A 27,620-nucleotide genomic window follows, 5' to 3' on the forward strand; every position below is an offset into this window, starting at 1 on the left:
AAACCCAACTTAAGCTCCTTTTTCCCTGTCTTTATGTCCACCAGACAGTCCCATGAGACTTCTCCTCAAAGTCATTTTTCTTCCCTTTTCTCTTTGTTCGTGTATTTCAAAAGAATTTCCTGGACTAACAATTCCTCACTTCCATGTTTGTCTCATCACAGGTGTACGAGGAATGAGTGACAGTGAGAGGATTGGTAAAGGAGGAGAAAGAGAAAAGCCGAACCCTCCCATTGGGCCGTTCTTTTTTGATGCTGCATTGTGTGGGATTGACACAAGATTTAAGGCGAGCCAAATCCAGCCCGTACGTCTATATTTACCTCCGCAGAACCTGCCAGTACCAGTGTGTGTAGGATGACAGCAGGCATAGCGCTTCAGTAGGAAAATATTGTCAAGATGGCTCTCTGCAACAGCCGAGGAACAGGCTGAAGACTACTGTTGCAATATCAGGTAAGACTCAGCTGTTTACGATGTCCTAAGACCCTTCAGTCAAGAGTTGTTGAGATACAGGACCTGCAGAAAGTTTCAAACCAGGAAAGACAGCAGAGATTTAAAATATGTTTCAAGTTTTTTCTTTTTTTCAACATGCCAGTAAATTTCTCCAGTTAATTCCTGCTGAGGGCACATCACATGCAAACTTTGAAGTTTCTTTTTTTCCTCTTCTCTAAAATATGGGTTAGCCAGGTGTTTATTCTTAAATCTCAGTCACTTCAGTTGTTACAAAAATGAAAGTATAAACACTGTGGCTGAATTAGATTAGATGTGAAGATCTCAGACCATTAGAGAAGGTAAACTGACTGTAAAGGCAGCCATGCCTCAGATCAACATTTATGTTAGTTTAAACACAATGAATTTCAAAATGTGAAGTGCTTTCAGATCTGCTATCACGTCCATTGCATGTTGTAGCTTTGCAAATAAGAGTTATGGTTTGCATTCATGGTTTGCTATATTAGTAAAAAAAAAACATTCCAAACATACAGTATTTCATGATCTGACAATTTAGGTTCTAGCGCTTTATTTTCAGCAAATATAGCCTTAATTGTGACTGTTAAATACCACATGTTGTTATGTATGAATGTCATCTGGACATGAATGCATACAGAAAGGCAATTCAATTCATTTGAAAAGTTCAATAAAAAAGTAAAAAACACAAGACAAATAGTTCATTTAAAAATATATATAATCTCTATTTTATTAGTGCAGAATATTCCCTTTAAATCATGTTTGGAACTTAAAATAATCAGGGTGTGTGTTGATATAAAATAGTATTAAAAAATTATACAAAAGTAATGTATTTAGGGAGTCCACACATTCATTTAACCCTTTCACGCATCGTGGTCACTACAGTGGACAGCTATTCAAAAGCTGTTTTCTTGTATATGCATGGGTTTTAATGGTATAGTTGCACATCAACCACCACAGTGGACGCTAGTGCGTCATCCCATACACTGCCACCCACTGGCCAGCCGTTGTAAATGCAACACAAATGTCTCAAAACCAAGATGGCCAACGGAAGGCCAGAAACGCTGAGCAGCTTGCCAGTCCTTCTATAGTAGGAGACCCTTGCAGGTAAATAAAATTTGGTAACATCAAGTAACAACTAAGGAGTAATACAATTGTTAAAATTTCCATTTTATTCATTGGTGTGTTAAATACATATTTCTTCAGTTGAAAACTCAAACGCATGCTGTCCACCCGTGTGGACATGTGAAGAACTTTGAAAAATGAACGTTTGAAGCCCTAACCCTAACCCAAAATGAAGTTAAATTTTTCATGCCTAAAGAGAAATAAAAACACTTGAAAAAAATCCTGACTGATAATCCTGACTCATAATTCATGCATGAAAGGGTTCAATTATTTTGTCTGTCTTAATTGGGATTTAATCGATACATCATTAGACATAAATATCACTAGACTGGAGCTTTTCACTGTTGCTCACTGAACAGTCCAGTTTATATACAACAGTGAAAGATATAAACATGGTGTTTGAAAACCTAAAGATGGTTTTTAAATTAGTGAAAATGAGATGGACTAAAGATCTTCAGACAGATTGTTGGGAGACAGGGGATTGGGGATTTAATCTCTTTGATGATCCATCAGCTGTGTAATTTTGCTTAATGTGCCGATTACTGGACCTCTCACAGCCGAAAAATGCTGCTGATTGGCATTCAGCCTAATGTGAGTAGCTCTAATAGTAATAAAACAAACTTTATTATGGATTACTGACAATTAGTCCAAGTAGTTTTAATAATGAAATAACACACAGAGCAGCAGCATAAGAAATACTATTATTCTGTATAATAACTCTGTGTTAAACTGTTTTCTGTATGTCAGTAAATCTAGTGCTTTTATGCATTTGAGTAATTAAACCCGCTCGTCACGCTCGTGTACACCCACACAGGTGTTTTCACTTTGTCTAATTAGACCTGTTCTCAGTACTGTGTGAACTGACGTCTCCCAGGTTACACCTTCATCATTCTCATTAGCTACTGACGTTTAGTGCACTCGCCTCATTTCCAGCATAGTTTAGAATCATTTCAAAACTAAATCTGAAAATACGAAGAGATTCAAAAAAGACTTGGGTCGAGCTCATGTTATGATTAAGTCCGAAAATTAATTAATTAATTGTCTCCATCCAGTGACTGTAAACAGAAAATAATGAAAATGATTCACAATCAGTTCATAAAGTAATGCAGGCAAGATTTGTACAAACATTTCATTTTTAATTCTGACAATTACATAATTTACACTCTGGCATTATACATATGTACAGTAATTACATTCAAAGTAGATAAATGACTCATTAATAATCAAGTCAGTAGGAAACATTTAAGCAAACATTATATTAATTTACCATAACATTAATTTACTTGTCCTCAAAGCTCTGGAACTGTTAAACTCCCGATTGTTAAATTATTAATGCATCACAGCTTTTATTAATTATTAACATCAAAATAACAAATTAGGTGTGTCAAACTAACATGTCTGATTAAGCTAAAGTCACACGTTGTCCAGGTCTGAATGTGACTGAGTGAGGAGATTTTCCGTCTCCTGCACCACCAAATGATTCATACCTAAAAGAAAAAAGATTTATTAAAACACAGTTTATTTACAATATAATAATATATATATCTTAGTAACAGTAAAGATTTATTAGATCGATCTATTAAACTTTAACAAGATATTTATTCCTTCACTTGACACACGAGAGGCGATTCAGCAGCTGTGTGTAGTTGACTGCGATTTCTCTGCTATAATTCTAGTGATTTCACAAAATACACAACTAAGTAATTTAACTTGATAAAAAATGCTGAATACTGTGAGAGGGATTATAATAATGATTCATATTCCTCCATTGCTGCTACTTGGCAACAGCTTTGAAACACCAATTTGTCAAATGTTTTTCATTTCCTCCCGTAGGTGAGACTCTAAATGGCTCATTATATGCTTTATAAATTTCACAGCCGACTGAAGCATTAAAAGCTCACTTTTTTCCAAACCTAAATGGACAGCTGGGAAACGATTTCTTTACTTCCTGTAGAGCAAACAGCTTTTGTTGCAATGGTTTCATATATCAACATTAGAGCCGTTTGTATTGCCGTGACTGCTGCAGTGCAGTCCAGTCTGGTGTCCTCATACTCACAGTTTTGTGTATCTGTTCCAGTCGGCTTTGCTGAGAGACGGTCTGGTCGCAGCAAGGGCGGAGTTCACATGAGCCTGACCCAGCAGCAGGCCCGGCTGGCTGGAGGCCGAATGTACCTGGACACAGTCCTCCTACACGTGGACACACACACACACACACACACACACACACACACACACACACACACACACACACACACACACACACACACACACACACACACACACACACACACACACACACACACACACACACACACACACACACACAGAACAAGAGCAATCATGCACACAGCAGCTTACATAAGCAATCTAACAACACTGGTTGATACAATAGCCTCGAGTAGAGTAGTGTAGAAGAGAATAAGCTCATTTTAAATCAATATAAAATTCTAATGAAATAGAAAAGTAATATTGAATGTACTGAAGTACTAAAGACTGCAGTATTGAACTGAATCATATAGAAAGGAACAAAATAAGATAGATATTTTCTTGTCCACTGTTGTCACTTACGTTGGCTCTCCTGTAGTTCTTCTTGATGTTATTAATGTCTTGTTGCAGGCGCTCCAGCTGTTCTGGGCCGAGTTCTTCGTACCCGCTCTGGAGGGAGGACATGTAGACAGGTGGGAGTGAGCCACCGGGGTCACGAACTGATGCTCTTGTAAAGTCATGGGTCATGGAGTTTGGTCCAGAGACGCCCTGGGAGTTCTGTCAAGAGAGGAGGAGGAGAAAAAATGGACAGACACAAAAGTTGTGAGAGAAATAACTGTTTTTAATAATTGAATCATAATTACAGAGGCATGTGTTAATGTGTAAATTTTAAAGTACATCAGTATCACTGTAGGAGACTGAAGTCAGGACAGAATTTTGTAAATGTTCATTTCAGATGTGCTCAATAGTTTAGATCACACATCACAAGTTTGTACATCATTGTACTTCATTGGGATTGCTGTAGTTCTGTAATATATTTAAATATTATATTTAGAAGAGTATTAATTCAGAAAGTTTGTTCCTAACCATGCTTAGTTAACTCAAGATTTGCCGGTAGAGTCTACCAGATTAACTGTGCCTGATTGGAAAGCTGTAAAGCCTCTTAAAGAAAAGTTCAACATATTTTTTTTCATTCCAAAGACAGGAAGCCTCTAAAACTGAGTAAACCTCTAAATCTGATATGTTGTATCTTGTTTGTTTAATTTGTACGAAAACCAAAATAAAGCGTGTTAATTACATACCATTTAGACCATCACAGTGGTTGGAGCCAGGCTAGCTGTTTTCCCCCTGCCTGCGGTCTTTATGCTATGCTAGGCTAACCACGTCCTGACTACAGCTCCATAGTTAACACAGATACATGAAACTGATATCGAACTTTTCATCTCACACTGGGATAGAAAGCAAATAATCTTATTATTTTATTAATCTTAATCTTATAATCTCTAACCCTGGAAATATTTATCACACAATAAAATCTGTAATCTCGTTATTGACTTGTAGTGCCATAAATGCATGATTTACAATTTATGTAGTGTGAAATTATATAGTATGTTGTGTAGGAAGTGGTGCATTTTAAGGATGGGGTGGTGTTTCAGAAAAGGTTCATTTATGTTTTGATTGTTGTTGACTAATGTGTTTGTTAACTACAATTACACTGAAATGTAAAGAAAAGAAAATATTCTGGTATTTTGCCAGGACTGCTCACCAATCCTGAAATCGGTGAATTCCCCAACTCTGACTCGTAGGAGCTTCCAAAGTAGAGTCTCCAGACGTTGCCGCGATGTTGTTCATCCTCTGCTTGAAGCTCACTGGGCTCCAGGAGAACCATGGTTTGCTCCTCCCCCACTGAATCATCTGAGCCACTGCTGTTGTTGGGGAACATCATGGAGGACAAGCTCATGTCGCTGTCTGAGCCAGAGGTCAACTCCTGATTAGCACCCAGAAACACAGGACCAAAGTTTAGATGCGCAAGCACACAAGGCTTTGAAGTGCTCAATGAACATATGAACAAGCTAAGTGGCTTCACTGTGTTATTGCTGTTGTAGCTTAGATTTAAGGTCATTTGGCCTCTTGATGTTTAACTTGAAAATTGACTGGCCAACATTTCCCTGCCTTCCTGCTTTATTCGTCCAAGGCAACCCCTTGCTCAACACAATAAGCTCTTCAGTGACTTGTCTTTTAGGTACAATGTACTTACATGCGCTGTGCTAGAGCCCAGGCTGCTGTGGACGGCCTCCAGCTGGGCGTTGTAGAGCAGGGCCTTCAGGTCTGCCCCGGTGAACTGCTCAGTCGCTGCTGCCAGCTGCTCCAGGTCCACATCTGCAGCCAGGGCGACGCCGGCGCTCAGAGCCTTCAGGATCTCCACACGAGCCTCCTGGAAATGTGACACAAGAGGAAACAGTTTGTCAATAGTTGGATTTAATACCAAAGACCTGTCTTGAGTCATCACTGAACATTGATTTTGTTTCTTTTAAAGATTTCAGCACAGACATATCTAAATCATTGTATAAGTGTAGTGTTATAAAAAGTGTTATACAATGATGAATGGAAGTGACTGATTTTAATTCAACAGACCAGGTCAGGAGGCGGGCAGTAGAGGGACTTGTCTAGTCGTCCAGGTCTCAGCAGGGCCGGGTCAATCAGATCTGGACGGCTGGTGGCTGCAAGCACATACACACCTACAGAGGCAAGCATGATGGATTCTTATTTATTTAGATTAACGGAATAGTTTGTCTTTTTGGGAAATACCTTTGCGCATTTTCATTTTCTTGCCGAGGGTTGAATGAGAAGACAGATATCACTCTCATGTCTGTCCGATAAAGATGAACATTGAGTCAGGAAATGGTTAGCTTAGCATAAAGACTGGAAACAGCTTGCCTGGCTCTGTCCACAGGTAATTATTGAGCTTTAGAGGTGCTGGTAGGCAGATTTAGTTACCTTTGGACGGAGCCAGGCTATCTGTTACCCCCTGCTTTTTCCCAAAATGTCTGACGCTAATTAGTAACCTATGCCAATAGAATCTGTGCCCTTAGGTCTTTAAAGTGGATTCTCAGTATACAGAACACATAATATGTAGTACGCTGCTGTATGACCCACCCTGCAGTCCCTCCACCCCGTCCAGCTGGGTGAGGAGCTGGTTGACCACACGGTCGGTTACACCTGTGCTGTCGTGGCCCCTCCTGGGGGCCAGAGAGTCAAACTCATCGAAGAACAGGATGCATGGCTTGGCGGCTTGGGCCCTGGAGCAAACAGGAAAGGAAATGATTCCTGAAATTTTGTTAGTGGAGCTTACAATTACTATAAATATTTGATGTTACTCATTATAACTAGCAACTATAAATGTCTGCTGGAGTCATAAGAAAGTGACTGTGTGTAAATGTTCACTAACCTCTGAAAGACATCACGGACTCCCTGCTCACTCGCTCCAATGTACTTACTCAGGAGTTCAGGTCCCTGGAGAGAGTTAAATATCCTGTGTCACTGAAGATGTTGCTCTGATTAAGAAAGACACAGTCTTCTTTTTTGACTGTCAGAGCCAAAGCCCAGCCTACCTTGATGCTGATGAAGTTCATACCACTGTCTTTGGCCACGGCCCTGGCCAGGAGGGTCTTCCCTGTACCAGGAGCTCCGTACAACAATATTCCTGAGCGATGGCGGATAGGGAGACTGGAGAACAGGATGGGATACTACAACACACCAAAGACCCACAATCAATTATTAAGAATTTACATTTTGTGTATTTTCTACTTCAACAGTCATTTCTGTTGTAGAAAAAAGGTCCTCATGACACAAATAGATCAAATCAAACCATACAATGACCAGACAGCCTAGTGTCTTTCCTAATAACTGTACTACTGTGGGGTATACAACAAGAGGTACTAACAAAAACGTAATCACAAAAAATAAAAAAACAGATCCCAAGACAAATAGATTAAAATCCGGTTAATTTGCGAAAAACAAATCAATTTTCTCATATAAACAAGGAAACCGTTCACACATTTATTGTTCTAGATGAAACACAATGAAACAAACCTGATGAATTCAGAGGCTTTGAAATTGAAAGAAAATTGAATAAGAGTGATGAAATGCCTTGTTAATTTGACTTTAATTCAATAAATAATTTTAAATTAAAATCAATTAGTGTTCACTTTTTTAATTGTCGGCATTCGTCACTTAACTGCTATCACTCCTACTTATGTTGACAACAACAATAGCAATTATGGTGTTAAAAGAAAAGTGGTGATAAATGATGAATGCATTGTCATCGCATTCACTTTTATTATTTAATTGTATTACTTCTATTGCTCCTGAATGGCACAGTGGTGCTTCCAGCAAACACACCTGGTTGTCTTATGATTAGTTACACGGACACTAACCTTAGCAGGGAGCAGGATGGTGTCCATTAGCTGCTGTCGCACCTCCCTCAGCCCCCCCACCCTCTCCAGCCCAACTCCACTTGGGGTGTGGAGGTCTACACCCCACAGTGAGGGGGGCGTGAATCCCTTGAGAGCCTGTGCAAAGTCCCTCCACGACAGACACACACCTGAGAGATATGGAGCGCAAACAAACAATGTGAAAGTGACACAATAAACTATAATTTTCTTAATTAGAGACATGAAGCAAAGAGAAGTGTTTAACTTTAAATAAACAACTTGGAACTTCATCATTTTAGTGTAGTGTACCCTGGTCACCTCTTTGTACAGAGTTTGCATGAATGGCCCGCTCCAACAGTAGTCCTAGGTCTTGGGCCGTGTATCCCTCCGTCTCCTTGGCAACAGCTGCCAGGTCTAGAGTCTGTAAGGTCTCCTCAGATAGGCTGTTTTTTCTGAGGATCAGACAGCGCAGGATTTCTGCTCTTTGAGCCTACAAACAACAGCAAACAAGACAGCTGTTGGTTTTTACTTTTAACCTTTACCAGTGTGTGCATGCATGTCTGTCTGTCTGTCTGTCTGCCTGTGTGTGTGTGTGTGTGTGTGTGTGTGTGTGTGTGTGTGTGTGTGTGTGTGTGTGTGTGTGTGTGTGTGTGTGTGTGTGTGTGTGTGTGTGTGTGTGTGTGTTGACCTGGTCCGGTGGCTGCATGTGCACAGAACCCTGGATGAAGTGGGACCCCTGCACCTCGGTCAAGGAGGGGTGGAGGGAGTGCTCACTCTGGCTGGTGATGATCAGACACACCAGGCGGGAGTGAACCACCACCTCATCCACCACGTCCTTCAGACCTGCAGCCACAAACAGACAAGAGGAATCAGCATCAAGGCAGACATCCCCCCACACCACATACAAAATAAAGAATTAATGCTTTACTCTGTGCAATGTGCTGCTGCAGCAGTGCCTCAGGACCATGCTCATGCTCAGGTGAGGTTGGTGCCCCAGTCATACGGTCCAGGTCATCGAGGAGAACAACTGAAGGCTGCCTCCACTCTGCCTGTTCAAAAATATCCTGCAGCATCTGTCTCACTGTTTCTGCCCTTTTGCCTGAAAAGAAAAATCACAATATCTATGATAAATACATCCAACTAGTTTTTCTTTGACACAAAGTATGTTCATGGAGTTAATCTGTTGACCTTGTAGTTTTTTGCAGTCCACCACCTCCACATGTGCATCCAGATCTTCTCTAGCTTTTCTACAGAGGGCTCGGGACAGAGTACTCTTTCCATTTCCCTATGAGGATACATAACAACATAATATATGTTACATAGCCTACAAAACAATATTGTTAAGGATATGGTTACTTTGCAGTCTGACGAGTTTAGGCTGACAAAATCAGCATTCTACATCAGTTCTTAAAAAATCGTTGTACATATTTCAATACTGTAAAGTATAGAATTATCGGTGTTGTGAGCAGTATTATTATTATTACGGTTATATAAAGAGATACCTTAGCACCAGTGATGAGTAGAGCTCCCCCTCTGAGTCCCCGTCCAGACGCACCAAGCTCTCGTGAGAGGGGACTACCCAGAAGGCTGTGGGAGATGAACTCAAATCCAGTCTTACTGAGCTCATCGATCCCACTGGGGACAGACCAAGGAGTGAAATGAGAGAAATGAACGTTGAAAAAGATGCACAAGCTCACGAATAGCTACACACTTACCCAAGAATACTGAGGGAGGGAAGCTCTGGGTTGAGCGTTTCAGCTATAGATTTCACAGCTGGCACGGTAACTGGCTCTCTGTCTACCTGCAGGTGACACAAGTGTGAGCTTTATGAAACCATGGCAGCACCACAGAGGGTTCGAGAGATACTGTTTTATCCATCATCTGCATGTAGCAAACTGTCAAGCATTAAGAATATTAAAGTGTGTACCTGTATGTCTTCCTTCTGGACAAAAGCGGGTGCTAGTAAAAACAGCTGGTCTGGAGGGTCACTCTCTGGTTCCGGTTTCAGCACAGTTAAAGCAAACTCTAACTTTGCTATAAATACGAAAAAAAGTGGGCAAACAGTGATGTTTTATTGCATCTGAAAGTACTGTAAATTTAATGTGTGCATTATGTGATTTTTAGTCTATTTGGTATTCAGTATTATTGGTAATTTCATCATACTGCCATCTGTAGATTTGTAAAATAACTTGTAAAAGAAGAGCACAAATGAATCACCATCAGTTCCATGTAGGAGGATGTTGCCAGACCGTGCAGTCAGACAGGCTAAAGGTTCATGACTCTGAGTGTGCAGCCAACCAAGGAAAGCTGTCTGGATCTCCTCATCATCCTCCTCAGGCTGAAGAGATCACATGGGCATAAGGGAAATAAGTAGATTACATTTTACACAGCTTTGACAATTTAGAAATTTGAAGATTGATAGTTGAATAAATCACCCTTTACACCACACATGGCTACAGGGGCACTCACCAGTGGTTTTAGGGGCTGTAGGCGAATAGAGAAGGCTACTTTGATTGGTGATTTGACTGGCTTAATTCTAACTGTTGAATGTGGGGTGATATTCAACCTGCTGGCCAGGGGCTGTGGGATCTGAAAATCACAATTTTTATATGAGATATTTTAAGCATATAATGAAGCAGAGCACTGAGCTGCAGTAAAAGTACCATATTAATCTCAGGTTAGAGTGGATAAATAAATCAAGACAGCATACTCACCCATACTCTTCCACTATGGATCTCTCCCTTGCTGTGACTTCTTTCCTTGCCTGCTTGCGTCTCAGTACCATGGCACACCACTCTGACCACCATGGTTTCCTCTTCTTCCTTCTCCTCTCCTACATCTGAAGTAGCAGCAACTTTAGTAACTCCTGTGTTCTTCTTCTTCTCCATGGCCTGCTTGGCTCTGTCCCTCGCCTCTTTAGGGGAGAGGACTTTGGAGAGGAGGCCATAAGTTACTGGAGACTGACCTCCAGCTAGCCCAGTATTCTCCCCATGGCTCCAAGGAAATGAATGAATAACACCAGTTGCAACGTGGCTTATAGTGCAAAGAGAGTCTGGAGGTGCACCGCACACTCTATGGATAGAGTCAGTGAGGAGGGCAGGGACGTCGGGTACAGGTGGTAGCTCTTTAACCGGGTCATAAGTACCTGTTATCATATAGCGTAACAGGCTCTTCAGGTCAGCTATGCCACCCCACTGGTGGCTTTGAGGGACAGGGGAGGGACTTTCTAATGGCGGTCCTGAGGGGGAAGATTGATCCATACTTTGCTGTCTGTGAAAATGCTGTTTCTCGGTGGTCCTCACTGGAGAACCACTGAAGCTGCCAATTCCAGCACGGTTCTTAGGAGAGACAACTAGTTCTGTGAACTGCTCCAAGCGACCATAGGGCACAGACGGCGAAAGTGATGCTGCACAGAGTTAAAAAGAGATCATACTGCGTACATGAATACTGTCCTGGATATGATCAACACATACATGCAATTTAAACAAAAGGAGCTGAACAAAGCTGAACTGCTTAAATAAGCAGGCTTAACTACAGACCCACACAACATCTTAGGATTATTACATAATGGAACATTCAATATTTGGTCTTCATAAATATGTCTTTCAGAGTACTGACAGAACCATACAGGCATCAGAGTGCATGTTCGGTAACTTTCTCCCCATTCATTTCTCAGTTTGGAAGAAGACAAGGCAGATTTAATAGACTATTTGGTACAGACAAAAGATAATAATTACTGTATTAGATCTGACCTATTTGGATGTAGATGGCTGTGTGGCTGTCCACCCACACAGGAAACACAGCATCTTGGAAAACCACTCTGATCTGATCCAGCAGTTGCTGCTCCAGTGCTGCACTGTGGAGCTCCTGGAGGTGTCAGTCACAGAAAACAGATGATATAATATTATTTGATGTGGTTTTGGGTCACAAATCTATCCCTGGTGTATTCCTTTGTAGTATCAGGTTACTTCATTTAAATAGTTAATACTGTTGTTGTACCTGTCACAGAGTTCATAGCTTTTTTTATCTAAAGTAACAGTACTTTTACTTAAAAAATATTCTAGTACTCTTTCCATCCCTGGTTACAAATTACTGTAAATCACTATGATCACGCACCAAGATTTCCCAGTCATCAGATGACAGAGGCTCCACAAACACTTGATGCACTGATGAGACCTGGTGACATGGTCTCAGGAAGCCCTGAAGGAAACCACACAACCAGTCAGTCAATACAAACAGCGAGACGGCCTCGACAGTAAATGACACTTACTTTAAACTGTCAGGATGAGTCACACAGACATTGTGGACTATTCAGGTGGGAGCACAGAACAAATTGCTCACTGTGGAGACGTACCTGCTCTCCGTCTTTCAGACCCAGCTTTTCTCCCAGTTGTCGACACAGCTCCACTTTAAGGCTGTCCAGGCTGGAGGAGGTTCTGTTTTGAGTCCAGCTGAGGAACACTGGAGATCCATGGCCCCAGGACAACTCCAAAACCTGGTTCTGAACACAGACACACAAAACACACTTTATCTATTAAACTTCTGCCAAATAATCATCCTTTTTCTGCCAGCAAACAGTTTTTTCTCATTTCTCATAATTCTGCACAGCTTAGACAAACAATCAATGATAGAACGAACACAAGTTTGATTCATGTGTAAAGATGTCAAACTGAAGGAGAGAAGGGTTGAACCAATGATTGTCAAACTGAAAGGGAGAAAAGCTCAAACAATCGCCATGGGAACTATCTCTTGTTCGCTGTTTCAAATTATATCACACAACTGTCATCTGAAACATAGTGTTCTTTATGGATTTATAAAGATGCTATTGGACCACAGTGAAACAGGAACATTTCAAATGCAAAGTTTTGTCACCACCAAGTGATACTGCAAGGGAACTACAACAAAACGCATTACCATACCACTTACATCTTTGATAGGACAATGTTTAATATCTGATTAACGTTACCCATATTAGCTACTATTGCCTGAATTGCCATTAAACCCAATGAGAAACCACATGGATTAAATCTCCCATTGCTACTGGTGACAACACTCAAATCATTTCTGTCCCCTTATGTTGACGGATGCATTTTTTCCGACTGATATAATTAAATGTGTGGCCAATCTGACAGGTATCTCAGAAGATGTATTCAGCAGGGCATGTAATGGAGCATGTCAAACTTTATGTTAGTGAGCACGTTCACTTAATGAGTCAAGCCTAGAGTAATTTTTTAATATAAACAAGGGGACAGCAACATTAATTCCACACAGAAATACTGGAAACGAGCAATCAACGTTTACAAACACAAGAAACACTATTTTCTCAAACAGGCTTAAACGTCGTTTCATCAAACTTAACTTCCACTAATGACAGCTAGATAGCTAGCTAAGCTAACTTACCTCGTTCAGGGAAAGATGTGACGTCAACTTCGAGGGAAGGTGAAGAAAGCAGTTTTTTGTGTTGTTAAAAACAACAGTTACTGGTTGAATGCCCTGATTACTGAACATAATGTTCACATATCCTGACTAGCTCTATGCAAGGCAGGTTGCTCTGCTAACGTGAAGTGTGCAACAACTCATAGTCGATCGATGTGCTCCGAGTGTGCCCAGCTAGACCAAAGCAGATGATAGCTGGACCACTTTTCAAAATAAGATATTACACACGGACACGCAGTAGATGCATGCGTATGCGGGAGAGAATGAGCTCTTATTTTGAAGTGTGTTAACCACAGAAACTACTTCCGGGAAAATGGCGGCACCTGTCAGAAACAGTTCAGGCTGTTGGGGCGTCCCAGAGGTTTATAAACACCATGAACAGCGAAAAGTATGCATTTCTCGACCAAAATATAGAGACGGAAGGAAAGGGAAGGCTGTTAAGGTAAGAATATGCAAAGTATAAGTAAGAAAAACTATGTATATTAAGCTGTGTCTCACTGCGACTCCTAGCCAGAGGGAAAACGCCACTTATAATATGCCTAGACAATACAAATAACCTAGTGTTGCAAATACATTGTAGAGCAAGTGTCATCATATTTGTCTTGTGCTTCATCAGGTGTACACCATCAATTTAGAGTCTCGTTACCTGATGCTCCAAGGGGTCCCAGCCATTGGAGTGATGACAGAGCTGATCCAACTGTGTGCCCTGTATGGAGCTGTGGAGGAGTACAGGCCCCTGGACGAGTACCCTGCCGAGGAGTTCACGGAGGTCTACCTCGTCAAGTTCCAGAAACTCACCAGTGCCAGGTCCAGGGTGTAACTTATCTTGTTCATTATACAGTAGTGGCAAAGCTGAAAAAAACCTAACTTTGCTCAAATGTTTATGTTTTAGAGCAGCCAAACGACACATGGATGAGAAGAGTTTCTATGGTGGTGTGCTGCATGTGTGCTACGTCCCAGAATATGAGACTGTGGAAGACACCAGGCTAAAGCTGCAGGACAGGAGGAGATATGTAATAAGGGCTGTTCAGAATAAAGGTAAACTTTAACATCAAATATAGACTTACTCTTTAAGAAAACGCTAATAAACTGTGAGATAGTTGGACTAACTAACTCAGATCCTTTATTGCACTCAGGTTTTTGAAGCACTCCTATGCTGTAGATGTTTATAGTTTTTGTCTGATCTTTTGTCCATTTTTACACCCCAGTCCTGAAAAACCTTATTTCTATGTTATTTTATAGTCGGAATGACAAATTAACCTGAACTTTTTTTTTGTAATATTGTTACAAAGCAAGAGAAAAAGAACAGAAGGAGGCCGTAAACGAGGAGCCCACGTCATCAGACACAGCCACCACATCAGAGACGATCATCACCAGACATGAAAAAACCTCTGACAATCATAGTACAGGGGAGACTTCAAACATCGGCCATTATTCAGGCTTCCCTCTACTGCCATTACCTCCCCAGGAACATCATTACTACGGACATAAATATCAACACGTGACTATACCAACAGAGGACAAAATGGGGACATTACATAATGCTATCATTAACACAAAACAGCAGCCAGCGCAGAGTTCAAGCTCCAGCCAGACCTCTTCAGACAGAGACAGAGGCACAGAACACAGAGTGACATCAGATCAGTCTTCTGCAGTCAGATTTGTCCCAAGGACCACACACTTGGAGAACAGGAAACGCAAGATGGAAGAGGCTGCAGAGCTCTCAGCGACAGATGTTACAAGAAACAACGAGCCACTTATTGGGCCAAAGCTACCAGAACCACCTAAACTGGACATGGAGGATAAGTCACTGAACACAACTGTTTGCCTGATCAGGAACACAATGAAACAGGTAACCTATACTCTGATGGTTTGATTGAAATTAAGAATAAAACAAATTCTTCACCGTAGTCTTAATGCCTTCATTCATGTCAGTAAAATCAGTGTTTTCGTTTTTTTCTCAGTTGGGATCAGTTCCTGACCTCAAACCCGTGGAGAAAAAGGTGAAACCACGTCGTCGGATTTGATCAAACGAGTTGCCTTCATGCTGGACTTTATGCAGAGATTACTGCTACTACTTTGGAAAATGACCATTCGAACAGTCTCTCTTGGCTCATTTTTATTTACACATTTTTGCATCACAATGCAAACAGCTATTAATATTTTGTATTAAAGACATGAGTATGATTTCTTCATTGTTCCAGATGTTCCTGAAATACATGCTGCTCAAATGCCTCAATACTCTGAAAACAGAGGGAAATGGAATGTAAGATTAACAATTTCTGACTAAGAAATTAAAGTTATTGCAGTTTTTCCAACAGCCTTTAATTTGTGATTACCGTGGTGTCAGAGAGGCAGGTTCCAAAAGCCTCAAGTAAGAGATTCTCCTCTCTCACTGCCTTTTCAAAGTCAGTGAAAGATAGTCTGCCATCATGGTCATGGTCCTACAAAAAAAACAACGTGTTTGTAGCCAGCAGCGTTGATACATTAGTGAGATATAGGTCTAGACATTTAAACCAACAAGCCAGCACCATCTTCTTGAGCGTGATCTCCACCAGGTCTTTGATTCCTTCGTCGGGGTCCTCCTCTGTGGGCTGTCTGATGAGGCTGTTCTTCAGCATGTGAAACATCTCCTCTCTGGAGATGTAGTTGTCACCGTTCAAGTCATACACATGAAAGCAGTCTGAGCCATGTAAAGAGGGAAGAGTTATTACCTGGATAATAGCTTGTAACTCTAATATTTATGTGTGTGTTGAGAGCTTACATCTAATTCTTTCATTCAAGGTCCCTCGAAGGAAAACAGACAGTCCCTCAATCCATTCTTTCATACTGACAAAGCCGTCATTATCTTTGTCAAATGTCCTGAAGACTGGAGGACAGATAATCAGTAACATTCAGAACATGTCCAGCTTACAAAACAATCACAATAATCTGCATCTAAACTGCTGTTGTGAATCTTACATATTTTATCTCTTCAAATATGAAATATTTGTCACTCTGCACACTTGTCTACAGCATCAAAATGCCACAAATGTTTTTGGGGTTTTTTGTGGGGGGGGGGGGGGGGGGGGGTTAAGTATCGATCAGCAATAGACAGACTACCTCCATCCATAATCATGTCGTCGGTCATCCCAAAGATGTTGTGCAGTATGCTCCTGAACTTCCCTCTGTCCAGGCCGTTAGCTGCTCGTCCAGGGATGGTCGGCTCCCCCAGAAGCACGTTAAACTCCCGGATGAGGCACTCCACCTCTGTTTTATTGACTGGGATCATTGAAATAGTGGTTGTATTAATCGTGGGACATTTCGATTGTTTTAATAGTTGCATGGTCGCTGGTAGCGTTAATTAAAAACAATGAAACGTAGGCATAGCAGAAGGTGCACATGTTGGCACAACCGACTAGCTTAGCATAAGATAACGTGTTAGATACGTTTTAGCCGAATACTCACAGTGCTCCACTTGTTTTGAGATTGTTTCAGCGAGAGTTTGTATCAACTTTCTGTTCATAGCAGACATTTCGGACATTGTTAGAGGTGGGACGCCGGACAGGCACAGCACGAGCCCTCCGACAGGGACCATGTTGATATTCCGTCACTATGGTAACAGCGTACCATAGCACAACCTGCATGAATAGTTTGTGCAAATGAAGCAGAAACATGTACTTCGATTCACTGCCCAAATAATATTTACTTAGTAGAACACTACAAGTCTGTAGTGGCGTATTATTTCTGGTGGCAGCACACAGAGATAAAATACCGCAAACTTACAATGAATAGCCGATATTACGGAGACCACAGCTCCTACCACCACATCATCTCTCCTTTCTGTATCTGCAGTGTTTCCATAAACTGGCAGTGTGTTAAAGCTGGACTGGACCAACACACAAGCTGTTTCTGTTATCAGGGGGAACGCGACTTAATGCGAGGTAACGCAAAACATAATGCGGCGAACGCAAAATATTGCGAGGTAACGCAAAAGTTGACCCTTGGGGGGCTCCGTATATATAAAATACATGAGGTCAGGTTCTGTCATTTCCTAACTCCCCCTTATCTCAAACCAAAAACTTCATTTATTTTCTCTTTTTCTGTAGTTATTCCGAATGGTTTTTATTCTAACCAGTGTGATTTCCGCCCTTCAATGGTTACTCTCAAATGTCTCAATCAATCTTTTTGCTATAGGCCAGTTTATTTCATTCGACCTATATAAATTGTGAAGCCTAGGTCAACAATATGTGTTTGGATGTCAGACTTTCAGAACCACTTATTTGTGGGGGTAGGTTCAGCATTGCCACAGCAGGATTTGCCTCTTCTCTTTGTCTCTTTATTTGGTGGCGTTGGGCTGTGTGGGTCACAGCTCTTAGCCCGCTGGTTTCTCTCTTTGTGGGGACGTCTTTACTGATACTGTAGCCTGTCAGTGTGTCTAAACCCAACTCAGGCTGTATGTTAGTCAGAACTACAGAACAATCTGGCAAAGTCCAACATTCACTGCTTGTGGCCTGTGGTCAGCTGAAGTGTTAGGTACAGGCTTTCTGTCTTCATTTCCTGTGTCATGATGACTTAACTCAGTCATGTCTGAGTAAATGCAACTCTTCATGCAGGTGGGTTTCACTTTCTAAGTGCTGGTATCAGAGTCCTCCGTATCCGGTAGCTGTTGTCTCCCTGGACTGCTCCATGGCTCCTGCAGTTCCTTTTTGATTGCTGGAGGCTCTGGGACCAGCAGGCCATAGTCCTCAGTAAGGACTCCACTCCAGCCTGTGGTTCTGCTCATGTGCACTGACAAAGACCTGCGGCGTCTCTGTTAAGAGATTACAGTTGGATTACAGTTCCCCTTCCTTCATCTCTTTATTACCCAGTCTAGTTTGTTTGAAAGAGAGACAAGCTATTGGGGTTCAGAGTTGGAATCAGCTTCAGAATCAGAATCAGAATCAGAAACTGTTTTTTGCCAAGTAACATACATTACAAGGAATTTACTGTGGTCTGAAGGTGCTATTGTTTTGATAACAAATAAGTAGAATATAAAAGCTAAAATAAGAATAAGAATAAAAATAAAAATAAAAAATAAGATAAGATAAATAACAACAGTGCAGTGACCAGAATAAAGTAAAGTGTCCAGATAAAGTGTCCAGTAGGGGGTGGGTGCGTTAATGTAACGCAGTGGGGACAGGGGTGATGTACGTTAATATAACGTATATTGTGTTTGTGTTCTGGGGGGGGGTCAGTGAGAGTTTGTCAGGTTGACTGCAGAAGGGAAGAAACTGTTTTTGTGGCAGGAGGTTTTGTTCCTGATGGACCGCAGCCTCCTGCCAGAGGGGAGGGGGTCGAACAGATGGTGTCAGGGGTGGGAGGGGTCGGCAGCGATCTTCCCTGCTCTCCTCAGGGTCCTGGAGGAGTACAGGTCCTGAAGAGATGGAAGGTTGCAGCCGATCACCCTCTCCAAGACTCTATGCTTTCATTACTCTTTAAAATAAATATTTTTGGGGAGTGTCATGTTGGCCTAGGGGTTTAAGACACTGACCATGTAATTTGCAAAGCCCCTGGTTCAAATTCATCTGGGAACCCCATCTCTCCCCTCACTTCCTGTTTGCTCTCTACTGTCTCCCGCCTAATAAAGACAAAAAACCTAAAATAATATTATTTAGTTAAGGCTGCATTTAATATATACTGCATATTTTGCTGAGTACAATCTGCCCTCAAACCGTTTCACTCTTCACACATTGTTATGAGCAACTTTCAACAACTATCAGTAGAGACAATGTGCAGAGAATTACTTTGTTTCTGTATTTTGATAAAAGACATACATACTGTATATGATGACTACAAGATGAGTTTGTTTTGTATGGGTTCTAAATTATGAGTTTTGTTTAGTTTTTTTGTCTTTGACAAATACTTTTGGACTCTGTAAGAAGACATATCATCACCCTTCATTGATCACTAACTGCATGTCATAGTTCATCATATAGCACAGCTGGTAACTACAGGAAAGCCTCAGTAACATGGCCAGTGATTTAGCATTGCACTCCTATAGCACTGTCAGATATACAGTCAGTTTCCAGGCTACCCTAGCTAATACTAACTCACATGATAGATGCCTTACTGTCTTTTGATGATAAATGGGAGGATGGATACCTGATAGAAAAACAGTTTGATGTAAGTGAGGACAAATTACAGGACATTGTCTTCTCTTCTTGTGCTCTTGACTTTATGCTTCACCGTCCCCTCTGTGATCTGACTGAAAAAGTGTAAAGTCTGACCACAAGGTGCTATTCAGCTGATCCAGCAAAAGGAAAAAATGAACACATGCAACTGCAGGCCTTTTCTATCCCCTCCAATTACAGTAACAATGCCTAAAAATCTAATAATTACAATTGCCTGAATAATCAGAATACATGTTCCTTTAGGGTGAAAGTGATTAGGCCGATTTTTCTGTCCTGCAGCAAAGAGTTTACGAGGTCTGGGAAACAACTTAAAAGAAATATGTGGTTATTAATTTCTTAAGATTATCTCTCCATATTTGTCTGCATGATGTAATATTTTAATCTAATAAATAAAGACGAACACTGGATGATTCATCAGTTCAGGTTTGATATTTAATTAATAAACTACAGTGGATTACAAATGCACTTTTGTCAGATAAGACACAGACTGAACCAAAACATACAAGTAAAGCATTTGAAATGCAGACAGATTTGGTTTCAAAACTAAATATTTCTAATTCTACGCCATTAATTCACAATATTGCACCACTACTGCCTCCTCTGTGTGTGTGTTTGTATGAAAAACAGAAAAAAACAGTACATGTGCGCATCATTGTGAACAGAGAGGTTAAATGTGCTGAAGGTGTCCTTTCAGTCCAACAATTATATTAACATGTGTATGAATGTGTGTTTGTGTACAAAGTGTGTCACTCGAACCGGTGTGAGAGGTTAGTTCTGATTGGTAGTGTTGTGTCGATCCAGTGGTTTGGGTTTTCGATCATGGAGGTCCACACAGTGATCTCCTCTTCTGTGGAGTCCATCCAGCTGACGGCCTCCCCATAACTCTGACCTGCCATTAGAAAAGACAAAATAATTCAGTATTTATGTTGAAGACATTACCTCCCACAATCCACTCACTGAGAAGTTATGTATATATGTTATATATTAGAAGTTCTTACTGAGGCCATGGAAACAATCCCAACAACCGACCACTGTTCCTGTATGTACATGCACATATACAGTATTTAACTGTATTATTCTTGCAAAGACAAAGCTATGATGAAAGGCAATGTATCAGTGTTCACTTCAATCTGTGTCCAATAGATTAAAATCCAAGAGACAATGCCTGGCAGCCAAAATGAGAAATTACAGAAGGGTACAGAAGTAGGACCTGTCCTCTGAACACGACGACTGCATGGTGAAAACCTCAAGCAAAAACCTCATCAAAGCTGTCACTTCCCACCACTGTACTGACATCATCTTCCTTCAGGAAACCCACAATGAGGCAGGTCCTGCTGCTCTATCAGTGGTTTGTTCTTGAGTGCAACACACTTTATGAACTATGAGCAAAATAGCACCATCAATATTGAGGCAAACTATTTCACACAACAACTTAATTATCTGAAATCAGGACAGTTTTCCACATCGCTCATGTTTACAACTTCCCTAGTGAGGTCTACTTCATTTCAACAGCCACCAGCCTAACCATAGGACATTCAGCAATGCACAGTAACATTGAGACACTCTCTGGTAACCTAGAAACAACCTCGCTCTGATGACATGACCATCTGAAATGCCTGACATTCCAACAGGACAAAATGCAATGCACTGTGAAGTACTGGACTGAAATACTGTCACCATACCACCGCTGTAGACGAAGCATAAAACTGTTTGTATGGTTTTACGGCTACAAAGATGACCATCAAATAAACCAACCAGTCAAACAACCCTGTTAACGTGCCGTCCTCTGACGCAGAAACTGCAGCCCTACGACAAGCCTACGAAATGTCATTGGACCCATGAGTTCAGTACAGAAAATGGGAGGAGACGTTGTCTAAGCTGAACTTTAGAAGGAAATTATTCATCACCTTGCAAACCTTTTGTGATACCGAGTCAAGTCTGGAAGACAGCCCAAGACAAACACGAGTGAGTTCATAAAAAAAGCACACTGCCAAATACAACCCGGAACTGAGAGGTGCTTGATAAGATAAGATCCTCTGCATAGACCAGGCTGGTATCCACAAGAACTACAACACAGGAGAACAAATACTGTCCCTAATCAGTAAACACCAATACAGACTGCTTTCACAACAAGGTAAAAATAGGAGTTCCCCTTTTATATCATCTGTCACAATCAGCTGGTCTTCTGAATGCGTAAAAGTAGAGAGACACTCACCAGTTCCACAGCTCAGTCGAATCCCTCCTAGGATATGCATTTTTAACCCTTCGCGCTGCCAGACCGTCAGCTCAGCGCAGGCGTCTCTCAGGTCGCTGGTGTGGAAGCCATCGTACACCATGGTGTGGTTGTAGGTGGGGCTGATGGAGCGCTTCGCCACCCGTGTCTTCTGGCCACTCTGCCGACTGGCATCTGGGAGTATGTAGCTTGTGGGGTGAAGATAATGATTATGAGACAATTCAATTCAGATTCAGATTCTGTCAAATATTGATATTGTGATACTGATATATTTTAAAATGGCTGCCAGGACACATAACAAAATATCAGGAGAAATGTTGCAGAGGTGACACACCTTCTAACAAAGGAGTCTATAGGGCCCCCTTTGTTGGACAGGAGACCTTGAGCCTCCCGAAGCCAGATGTGAAGCTCTCCTGTCAGAGGCAGACCACCACCTTAACACACACACACACACACACACACACACACACACACACACACACACACACACAATGAATGAGACACGTGTGATTGAGGTAGGACATAACTTGCATCCAAGATGTGTGTGTGTGTGTGTGTGTGTGTGCACGTGCTCTGCTCACCCTCAAATCCGTCAGGGATGAACTTAATAGAGAGCACGATGGTCCCACGACTACTAATGGAGTCTGGACTCAAATTAACCTGTGATGGGGGGGTGAAGGGGGGGAGTTGAAAAAAGAAAAAGATAATAGGCAGAGGAAAAGACACAGGAAGAGAGAGAGAAAGATAAAGCAAGGGGAGGGGAGGCAGAAGTGTGGAAGCAGGAAAAGATTACATAAAACCTTAGTTGAAATTCACAGCATGTCTTCCTCTCCCTTCAGCTCTCCCAGAAACAAGAGACACTCCTCCCTGTATTCTGTGTCTCCAACAAAGCTGCCAAAAACTGCCGTCACACAGACACTCAGATACTAAACAAATGTAGATGCAGGCATCCTAGTGTGTAAATATTTGTCTGGGTGTATTCAAACTCACATGCTAATTTATGTGACTACGTGATCGTGATCATATTCGCATGCAAGTCATTCATGTCTGCTCTTCCCTACCCGCGGCTGCAGGTCTTGCCACAGTGGCTGAGTGCAGGTCCAATCCCAGAGGCCCAGAAACACCTCCACCTCCCCCAGAAATATGTTCCTCCCCAGGGGCTCAGCGTGCCACACAGAAAGATTCAAGGTCCGGCTCCGCAGCTCTCCGATACGCACTTTATACTATAAGAGAAGAACCAGAATCAGACAGGCAACACATGGACAGATGGAAGGGACAAGCACAACATGTTCTCTGCCAATGTGAGCTACAAGAGGTAAACTTGAAATTTGGTCATTTAACGAGAGGATATCTTCAAGACTGGAGAAATAAGTGTCTGCAGTAAAGTAGAGCTGAGGGACAAATGGCTGCCACTTTATGTAATATGTAAAAGAGAGAGTGTCTCACTCTGAGCGTCTGATCATAGACTGGGTTTAGTGTCTTCTTCTTCACTGAAGTTTTCTTCTTACTGTGACTCGACTTGTCTGGCAAGAGATAGGCTTTTACATACCTGTGAAAAACACACACACACACTTTTTTTCACTGATTTTGTGTGTGACATTGTTGCTGCAAGATGATGCACGTTCACATGCACTGTCACTTACGCGTCAGAGCGGTTCTTACGCGCTGAGGCGATGTCCTCGCAGCGATACACTTGGATTTGCAGCTCCTCCTTCTGGGTGTCGTAAGCCAATGAGAATTGGATACGGCCCCTCACCTCCACCGCTCCAAAATCCCCCGTGCTGAACAGACTCATCATGCTGCCACTGAGCTATAACACACGCAGAACAGAAATCAGCTCCTACGTCATTGTCCGGTGCTGAGTCATCTTGCGTCGCTGGATAGCCAATTAATCAAAAGTGCGTGTGTGTGCATGCACTTATGCCTGTGTGTGTGTCTGTACCGTGTAGCCCGAATGAAGGCTGCCGGTGGAGCTGCTAGTTTTGAGAGAGGTTGGATCTGGCTCCGTCAGGCTGCTGCTCATAGAGTCAGTGTCCCCATTGTGACCGTCGAAGTCTTCCTAAACAGACACACACATACACACGCCCATTATTCTCAGATACAGCGTCACTACTGATCATCTATTCATTAGTGCCCTCTCCCTATATATCATGTCCTTTAACTAATTAATTATACTCTGCTATTGCATTTAAAAAGGCAAAATATGTGATTGATTTAGACATTTAATTTAATAATCTAAAATACTGACTCAGTGTCGGTGGAGTGTCTCTGAATACGAAGTGAAATAATTGGCCAGTTCATCAGTGGTGGTAATCTGCGAACGTGGGTGTGTGTTTGTTATAATCACCTCAGGTTCCTCTGAGTGGCCATTACTTCTCCTTTCACACTCTATGAGGAGAATGATGAGTTAATAATAATACTAAGAGACAGCTAAAGAGGTACAGAGAGAGAGAGACACGTCCTTACCTTTGGATGACGAACTATTTCTATGCAGGAGGCCCTGAAATTGAAGAGGACTTAATGATATTTCGATTTTTTTTAATTCAAGTATAGAAAAAAGAAACAAGCATGCACACACCACACAGACCTGTGCTACGGGACTTTTTGTTCTGGGTGCGGGTGTAGGTTTCAAACCACCTTGACTCCTGAAAACACAAACAGGATATTGGAAAATGCAACAACACACAGTGAGATGACTTTTTTTTCTCTGACAGATGCCGTCACTGACCCTTCACTTTCCTCTTCTTTGCTGTCCTTTAGTCGTCTCTCGGCCTCAGGAGAGGTGTTGTTGTTCTGAAAGGTTTCCTCTCTCTCTCCGTTGAACACTTCAATCAGGGGCAGATCTATAACCATGACAACAACCACAGAGCCATCACTGGGATATCCCTATAACAGTATAGGAAAACAGCCCCACAGGCATTTAACAGTAGGACTGCATTAACTGGAGACTGACCTCTGCTCTTTGTCTTCCTGTGGCGTATGGTGGCGTGGACGAGCGTGCAGCCCGACGTCCGGTTGTGATGGCGTTTGCAGCGCTCCTCGGTGAACCATGCCCCGGACAGGTAGCGCAGGCGTGCCGGGTCTGTCTCTGTCTCCTGGAGGATCCTGCAGCGTTGACACAGGGCCAAGTTTAACAGCAAACAATCACATACCCCCTGTCGGCAAAAAGTCAGCTGATGTCAGCCTACGTCACAAACGAAACAGTCACTGTTGTCACTTCTGTCAGGAAACTTACTCGGCGTATAGAACACAAAGACGTGTGTCAATTCTGCCTAAAAACACACAACATTTGACTTGCCAGGTTTCCATGTGCATTAAAAACAGGATGATTCATACATTCATTTTTCTACTTGATACATGCACCACCCTGACAATGGATTTGACTGCCCGATTTTGAGGCCCCTCTTTCGTCTTGAAGAGGGTCCCCGTATCAAAACCTGCATTATTTCAGCTGACGTCTTTCATATTATCACATTGCAGCAAACCTGCACTCAGTAAAACTTGTACAAAACAAGTGTTTTTCAACCTTAACTACAACATACAGACACAGAGATGAATTAAAAGAAAACCCTGAATAAATTAGTAGAGAAACAAAGAATGCAGATGCTTCCTTACAGGTTCACTACATCATCCTCCCATCATGTTCCCTGACATGACAGTGACTTGTCCCCTAGATGGAAGGGTCACTATAATTCCACTCCTCTAATGTGTCCCCCTGTCTGTATGTTAGTGTTAATTACTGGACAAAACTGGCACCTAAAAAGGATAAACAGTCACCTCTGACCTTACACGTCCTTCATCAAGACGACGCAACTCCAAGTCACGCTCTATGACCTGCAGGATGGTGGTCTGCTCTTCTTCTGTCAGGTGGCTCAAGTCAAGAGAAGAGTCAACCTGCTCCCCCTCCATCCCTGAGAGAGAGGAGGCAAAACTACAACCCTTAAATAAACGGACGGCACCTATTCATCTCTAATCACAATTAAACATGCTATATATTATAATCAAATAATACATTTTAAACAATGCCTTCTAGTGTAAGACTGCTCTTGTTGCAGAGACTCACTTTGTATCTCTTCAGTTTTGAGTCAGTCAGTAGACAGTAGGCTATGGTGTACAATATATAGTAGAAGTAGAAGAAAGAACAAAAGAACAAAAGGCTTGAAAATAAATGTTACTAAGACTATTTCAGCTGCCATTACCTGGTTAGACACTAAGGAGCATGTTAAAAAAGAGGGAGGCTCGCTTCCGTATGTAATTACCTAACCTGCTGCACCATAATATAATAATATTAGTCTTTGAGTGTACGAGGCCACTGCCTTCGGGCTAGTTACCGTTGAGTAATTAGCGCATGCGCAAAGCGATTTGTCTGTCCCAAAACAGGATATCATGCAACGAGTGCACCACAGTTTTCACAACCTGACACCTAAAGCAACACAAAAACAATAATACTGTAGTGAAGTAGATGATATAAAGTATATCATATTTTTTCCTCATAATAATATTTTAAAAGCTATAAAGTTTATCAAGTTTGCTGTGATGTTTTTTTTCACAACGTAAAATGAAAAATCAATTATTAGTCAAATTATTTAATGCTATCTTGTGAAAGATTATTAAAGGGTCTGGTCATGATCATTTGTATGAAGTTGCCCTTTAGAAAAATAGGCCCAGGCAGCACTTTCCTCATCCTGAACACCGCGAGAGAGGAGACACCTGTCGCCACTTTTCCCCTTTTGGATAAAAAGTTTCAAAACTCTCCCCTCTAACATTTATTACAAAAAATACACATAGAGAAAACTTAAAAAATAAAAAAAAAACTGTGTTACCTTACTTGACAGCTTCCAACGGTTCCATCTGTGAAAGCTTGGGTGAAAAGTTGTCCTGACTGCGGTGTGTGTGTGTATGTGTGTGTGTGTGTGTGTGTCGACGTCTGTGTGCAGAGTAAACGCAGTGAACACGCCCTCCAGAGTTAGTCCGCACAGGGGCTGCGGTCAGCTGGGAGCTGAGCATGAGGCGGAACAAACAGAAAATACACAGAGGGAGAGTGTGTGCGTGTGTGTGTGTGTGTGTGTGTGTGATATGACTCACACACACGGATGTTTTACCAAATGGCAGGGTGGAGGTGGGATGTAACTTTCCTCCTTGTAGTCCACACCTGCTAAACACACACTTGGCCACACACTGAGGCTGCACCCACTCTACTGAACACACACACACATACAGACACACACACACACACACACATACAGAGATCTATGCTTGTTGTTTTAAAGTAGAACAGAGAATAGCCAGCAGCACATGAAGCTTGCCTCAACTTCAGTGAGGTCCTCTTCGTGTGTGTGTGTGCAAGACTTCCCTTTATCTCACTGGAAATGTGTTTGTGTGTGTTGGGGGAGGGTGAATTCAGAGTGAAAAAGACCTGTGTTCAATCCTGTCCTTTGTCAACAGACTTGGATGACAGCCACAGTCTGCCCACTTGGGAAACTTTTTTGTGTGGGCTTATTCAAGCCTGTAGGTCCTGGCTCAGACAGCGACTGGTGCATCCAACCAGCCATCCTGCTACCCCTCTAAAGGCCTCCACCAGCGATCTGTCCCTGCTTGCATGCTGGGAATCCCCACTGACACCCAGATGTGTGAGGACTAATAGGTGATTCTTATCAGCAGATATTGGGAGTACGTCTCTGGTCGCACCCAGGTCACAGCCGAATCAGTTCTCACTCTGCTGGCATGGGCAAACATGCACTCAACACATACTGCACAATCTCTTACTGTGATTACCAAATCATTTGCATGCAAGAC

At 42.0% G+C, this 27,620-nt stretch overlaps 4 protein-coding genes across 4 annotated transcripts; 1 reads left to right on the plus strand and 3 right to left on the minus strand.

Annotated features, from left to right (window-relative positions):
- Positions 1-2,755: 2,755 nt before the first annotated feature.
- On the minus strand, positions 2,756-13,511 carry pex1 (peroxisomal biogenesis factor 1). The gene is made up of 24 exons (XM_070921877.1): positions 13,404-13,511; positions 12,358-12,504; positions 12,120-12,203; positions 11,756-11,870; positions 10,718-11,409; positions 10,473-10,592; positions 10,221-10,341; positions 9,931-10,037; positions 9,719-9,804; positions 9,506-9,638; positions 9,192-9,288; positions 8,932-9,102; positions 8,692-8,846; positions 8,313-8,493; positions 8,007-8,173; positions 7,182-7,316; positions 7,019-7,083; positions 6,727-6,869; positions 6,205-6,308; positions 5,828-6,004; positions 5,336-5,557; positions 4,153-4,347; positions 3,641-3,771; positions 2,756-3,071 (listed from the first exon to the last, which is right to left on the minus strand). The coding sequence occupies exons 1-24, from the start codon at positions 13,509-13,511 to the stop codon at positions 2,987-2,989; spliced, it is 3,741 nt and encodes a 1,246-aa protein (XP_070777978.1). The 3' UTR covers positions 2,756-2,986.
- A 241-nt stretch (positions 13,512-13,752) lies between these two features.
- On the plus strand, positions 13,753-15,694 carry rbm48 (RNA binding motif protein 48). Its single transcript, XM_070921997.1, has 5 exons — positions 13,753-13,881; positions 14,056-14,246; positions 14,332-14,477; positions 14,732-15,291; positions 15,404-15,694. Exons 1-5 carry the CDS (start codon positions 13,753-13,755, stop codon positions 15,464-15,466), a joined length of 1,089 nt encoding a protein of 362 aa, XP_070778098.1. The 3' UTR covers positions 15,467-15,694.
- clxn (calaxin) lies at positions 15,632-16,962 on the minus strand. The gene is made up of 6 exons (XM_070921999.1): positions 16,887-16,962; positions 16,542-16,700; positions 16,204-16,308; positions 15,971-16,122; positions 15,779-15,883; positions 15,632-15,682 (listed from the first exon to the last, which is right to left on the minus strand). The coding sequence occupies exons 1-6, from the start codon at positions 16,960-16,962 to the stop codon at positions 15,632-15,634; spliced, it is 648 nt and encodes a 215-aa protein (XP_070778100.1).
- A 3,055-nt stretch (positions 16,963-20,017) lies between these two features.
- On the minus strand, positions 20,018-25,755 carry sytl1 (synaptotagmin-like 1). Its single transcript, XM_070921932.1, has 14 exons — positions 25,609-25,755; positions 24,778-24,929; positions 24,553-24,667; positions 24,412-24,469; positions 24,291-24,324; positions 24,172-24,212; positions 23,767-23,883; positions 23,468-23,634; positions 23,271-23,373; positions 22,886-23,047; positions 22,406-22,484; positions 22,159-22,258; positions 21,807-22,012; positions 20,018-20,480 (listed from the first exon to the last, which is right to left on the minus strand). Exons 1-14 carry the CDS (start codon positions 25,731-25,733, stop codon positions 20,338-20,340), a joined length of 1,602 nt encoding a protein of 533 aa, XP_070778033.1. The 5' UTR covers positions 25,734-25,755; the 3' UTR covers positions 20,018-20,337.
- Between the last annotated feature and the right edge of the window lie 1,865 nt (positions 25,756-27,620).

Source organism: Enoplosus armatus, chromosome 16 (assembly GCF_043641665.1).
Source record: "Enoplosus armatus isolate fEnoArm2 chromosome 16, fEnoArm2.hap1, whole genome shotgun sequence".
NCBI lineage: Eukaryota > Metazoa > Chordata > Actinopteri > Centrarchiformes > Enoplosidae > Enoplosus > Enoplosus armatus.

Coding starts and splice junctions, on each gene's coding strand:
- pex1 (XM_070921877.1), bottom strand. CDS start 13,511: ATGTTCAGTAATCAGGGCATTCAACCAGTAACTGTTGTTTTTAACAAC. Junction 10,342..10,472: donor TACAGCCCCTAAAACCACTG/GTGAGTGCCCCT, acceptor TGATCTCTTCAG/CCTGAGGAGGATGATGAGGA. Junction 9,103..9,191: donor GGACTGCAAAAAACTACAAG/GTCAACAGATTA, acceptor TTTTCTTTTCAG/GCAAAAGGGCAGAAACAGTG.
- rbm48 (XM_070921997.1), top strand. CDS start 13,753: ATGGCGGCACCTGTCAGAAACAGTTCAGGCTGTTGGGGCGTCCCAGAG. Junction 13,882..14,055: donor GGAAAGGGAAGGCTGTTAAG/GTAAGAATATGC, acceptor GTGCTTCATCAG/GTGTACACCATCAATTTAGA. Junction 14,247..14,331: donor CAGAAACTCACCAGTGCCAG/GTCCAGGGTGTA, acceptor TTTATGTTTTAG/AGCAGCCAAACGACACATGG.
- clxn (XM_070921999.1), bottom strand. CDS start 16,962: ATGTCCGAAATGTCTGCTATGAACAGAAAGTTGATACAAACTCTCGCT. Junction 15,884..15,970: donor AGATCACGCTCAAGAAGATG/GTGCTGGCTTGT, acceptor TTTTTTTTGTAG/GACCATGACCATGATGGCAG. Junction 15,683..15,778: donor CCTGCCTCTCTGACACCACG/GTAATCACAAAT, acceptor CTCTGTTTTCAG/AGTATTGAGGCATTTGAGCA.
- sytl1 (XM_070921932.1), bottom strand. CDS start 25,733: ATGGAGGGGGAGCAGGTTGACTCTTCTCTTGACTTGAGCCACCTGACA. Junction 24,930..25,608: donor CTTGATGAAGGACGTGTAAG/GTCAGAGGTGAC, acceptor TCAACGCTGCAG/GATCCTCCAGGAGACAGAGA. Junction 24,213..24,290: donor AAATAGTTCGTCATCCAAAG/GTAAGGACGTGT, acceptor TTCTCCTCATAG/AGTGTGAAAGGAGAAGTAAT.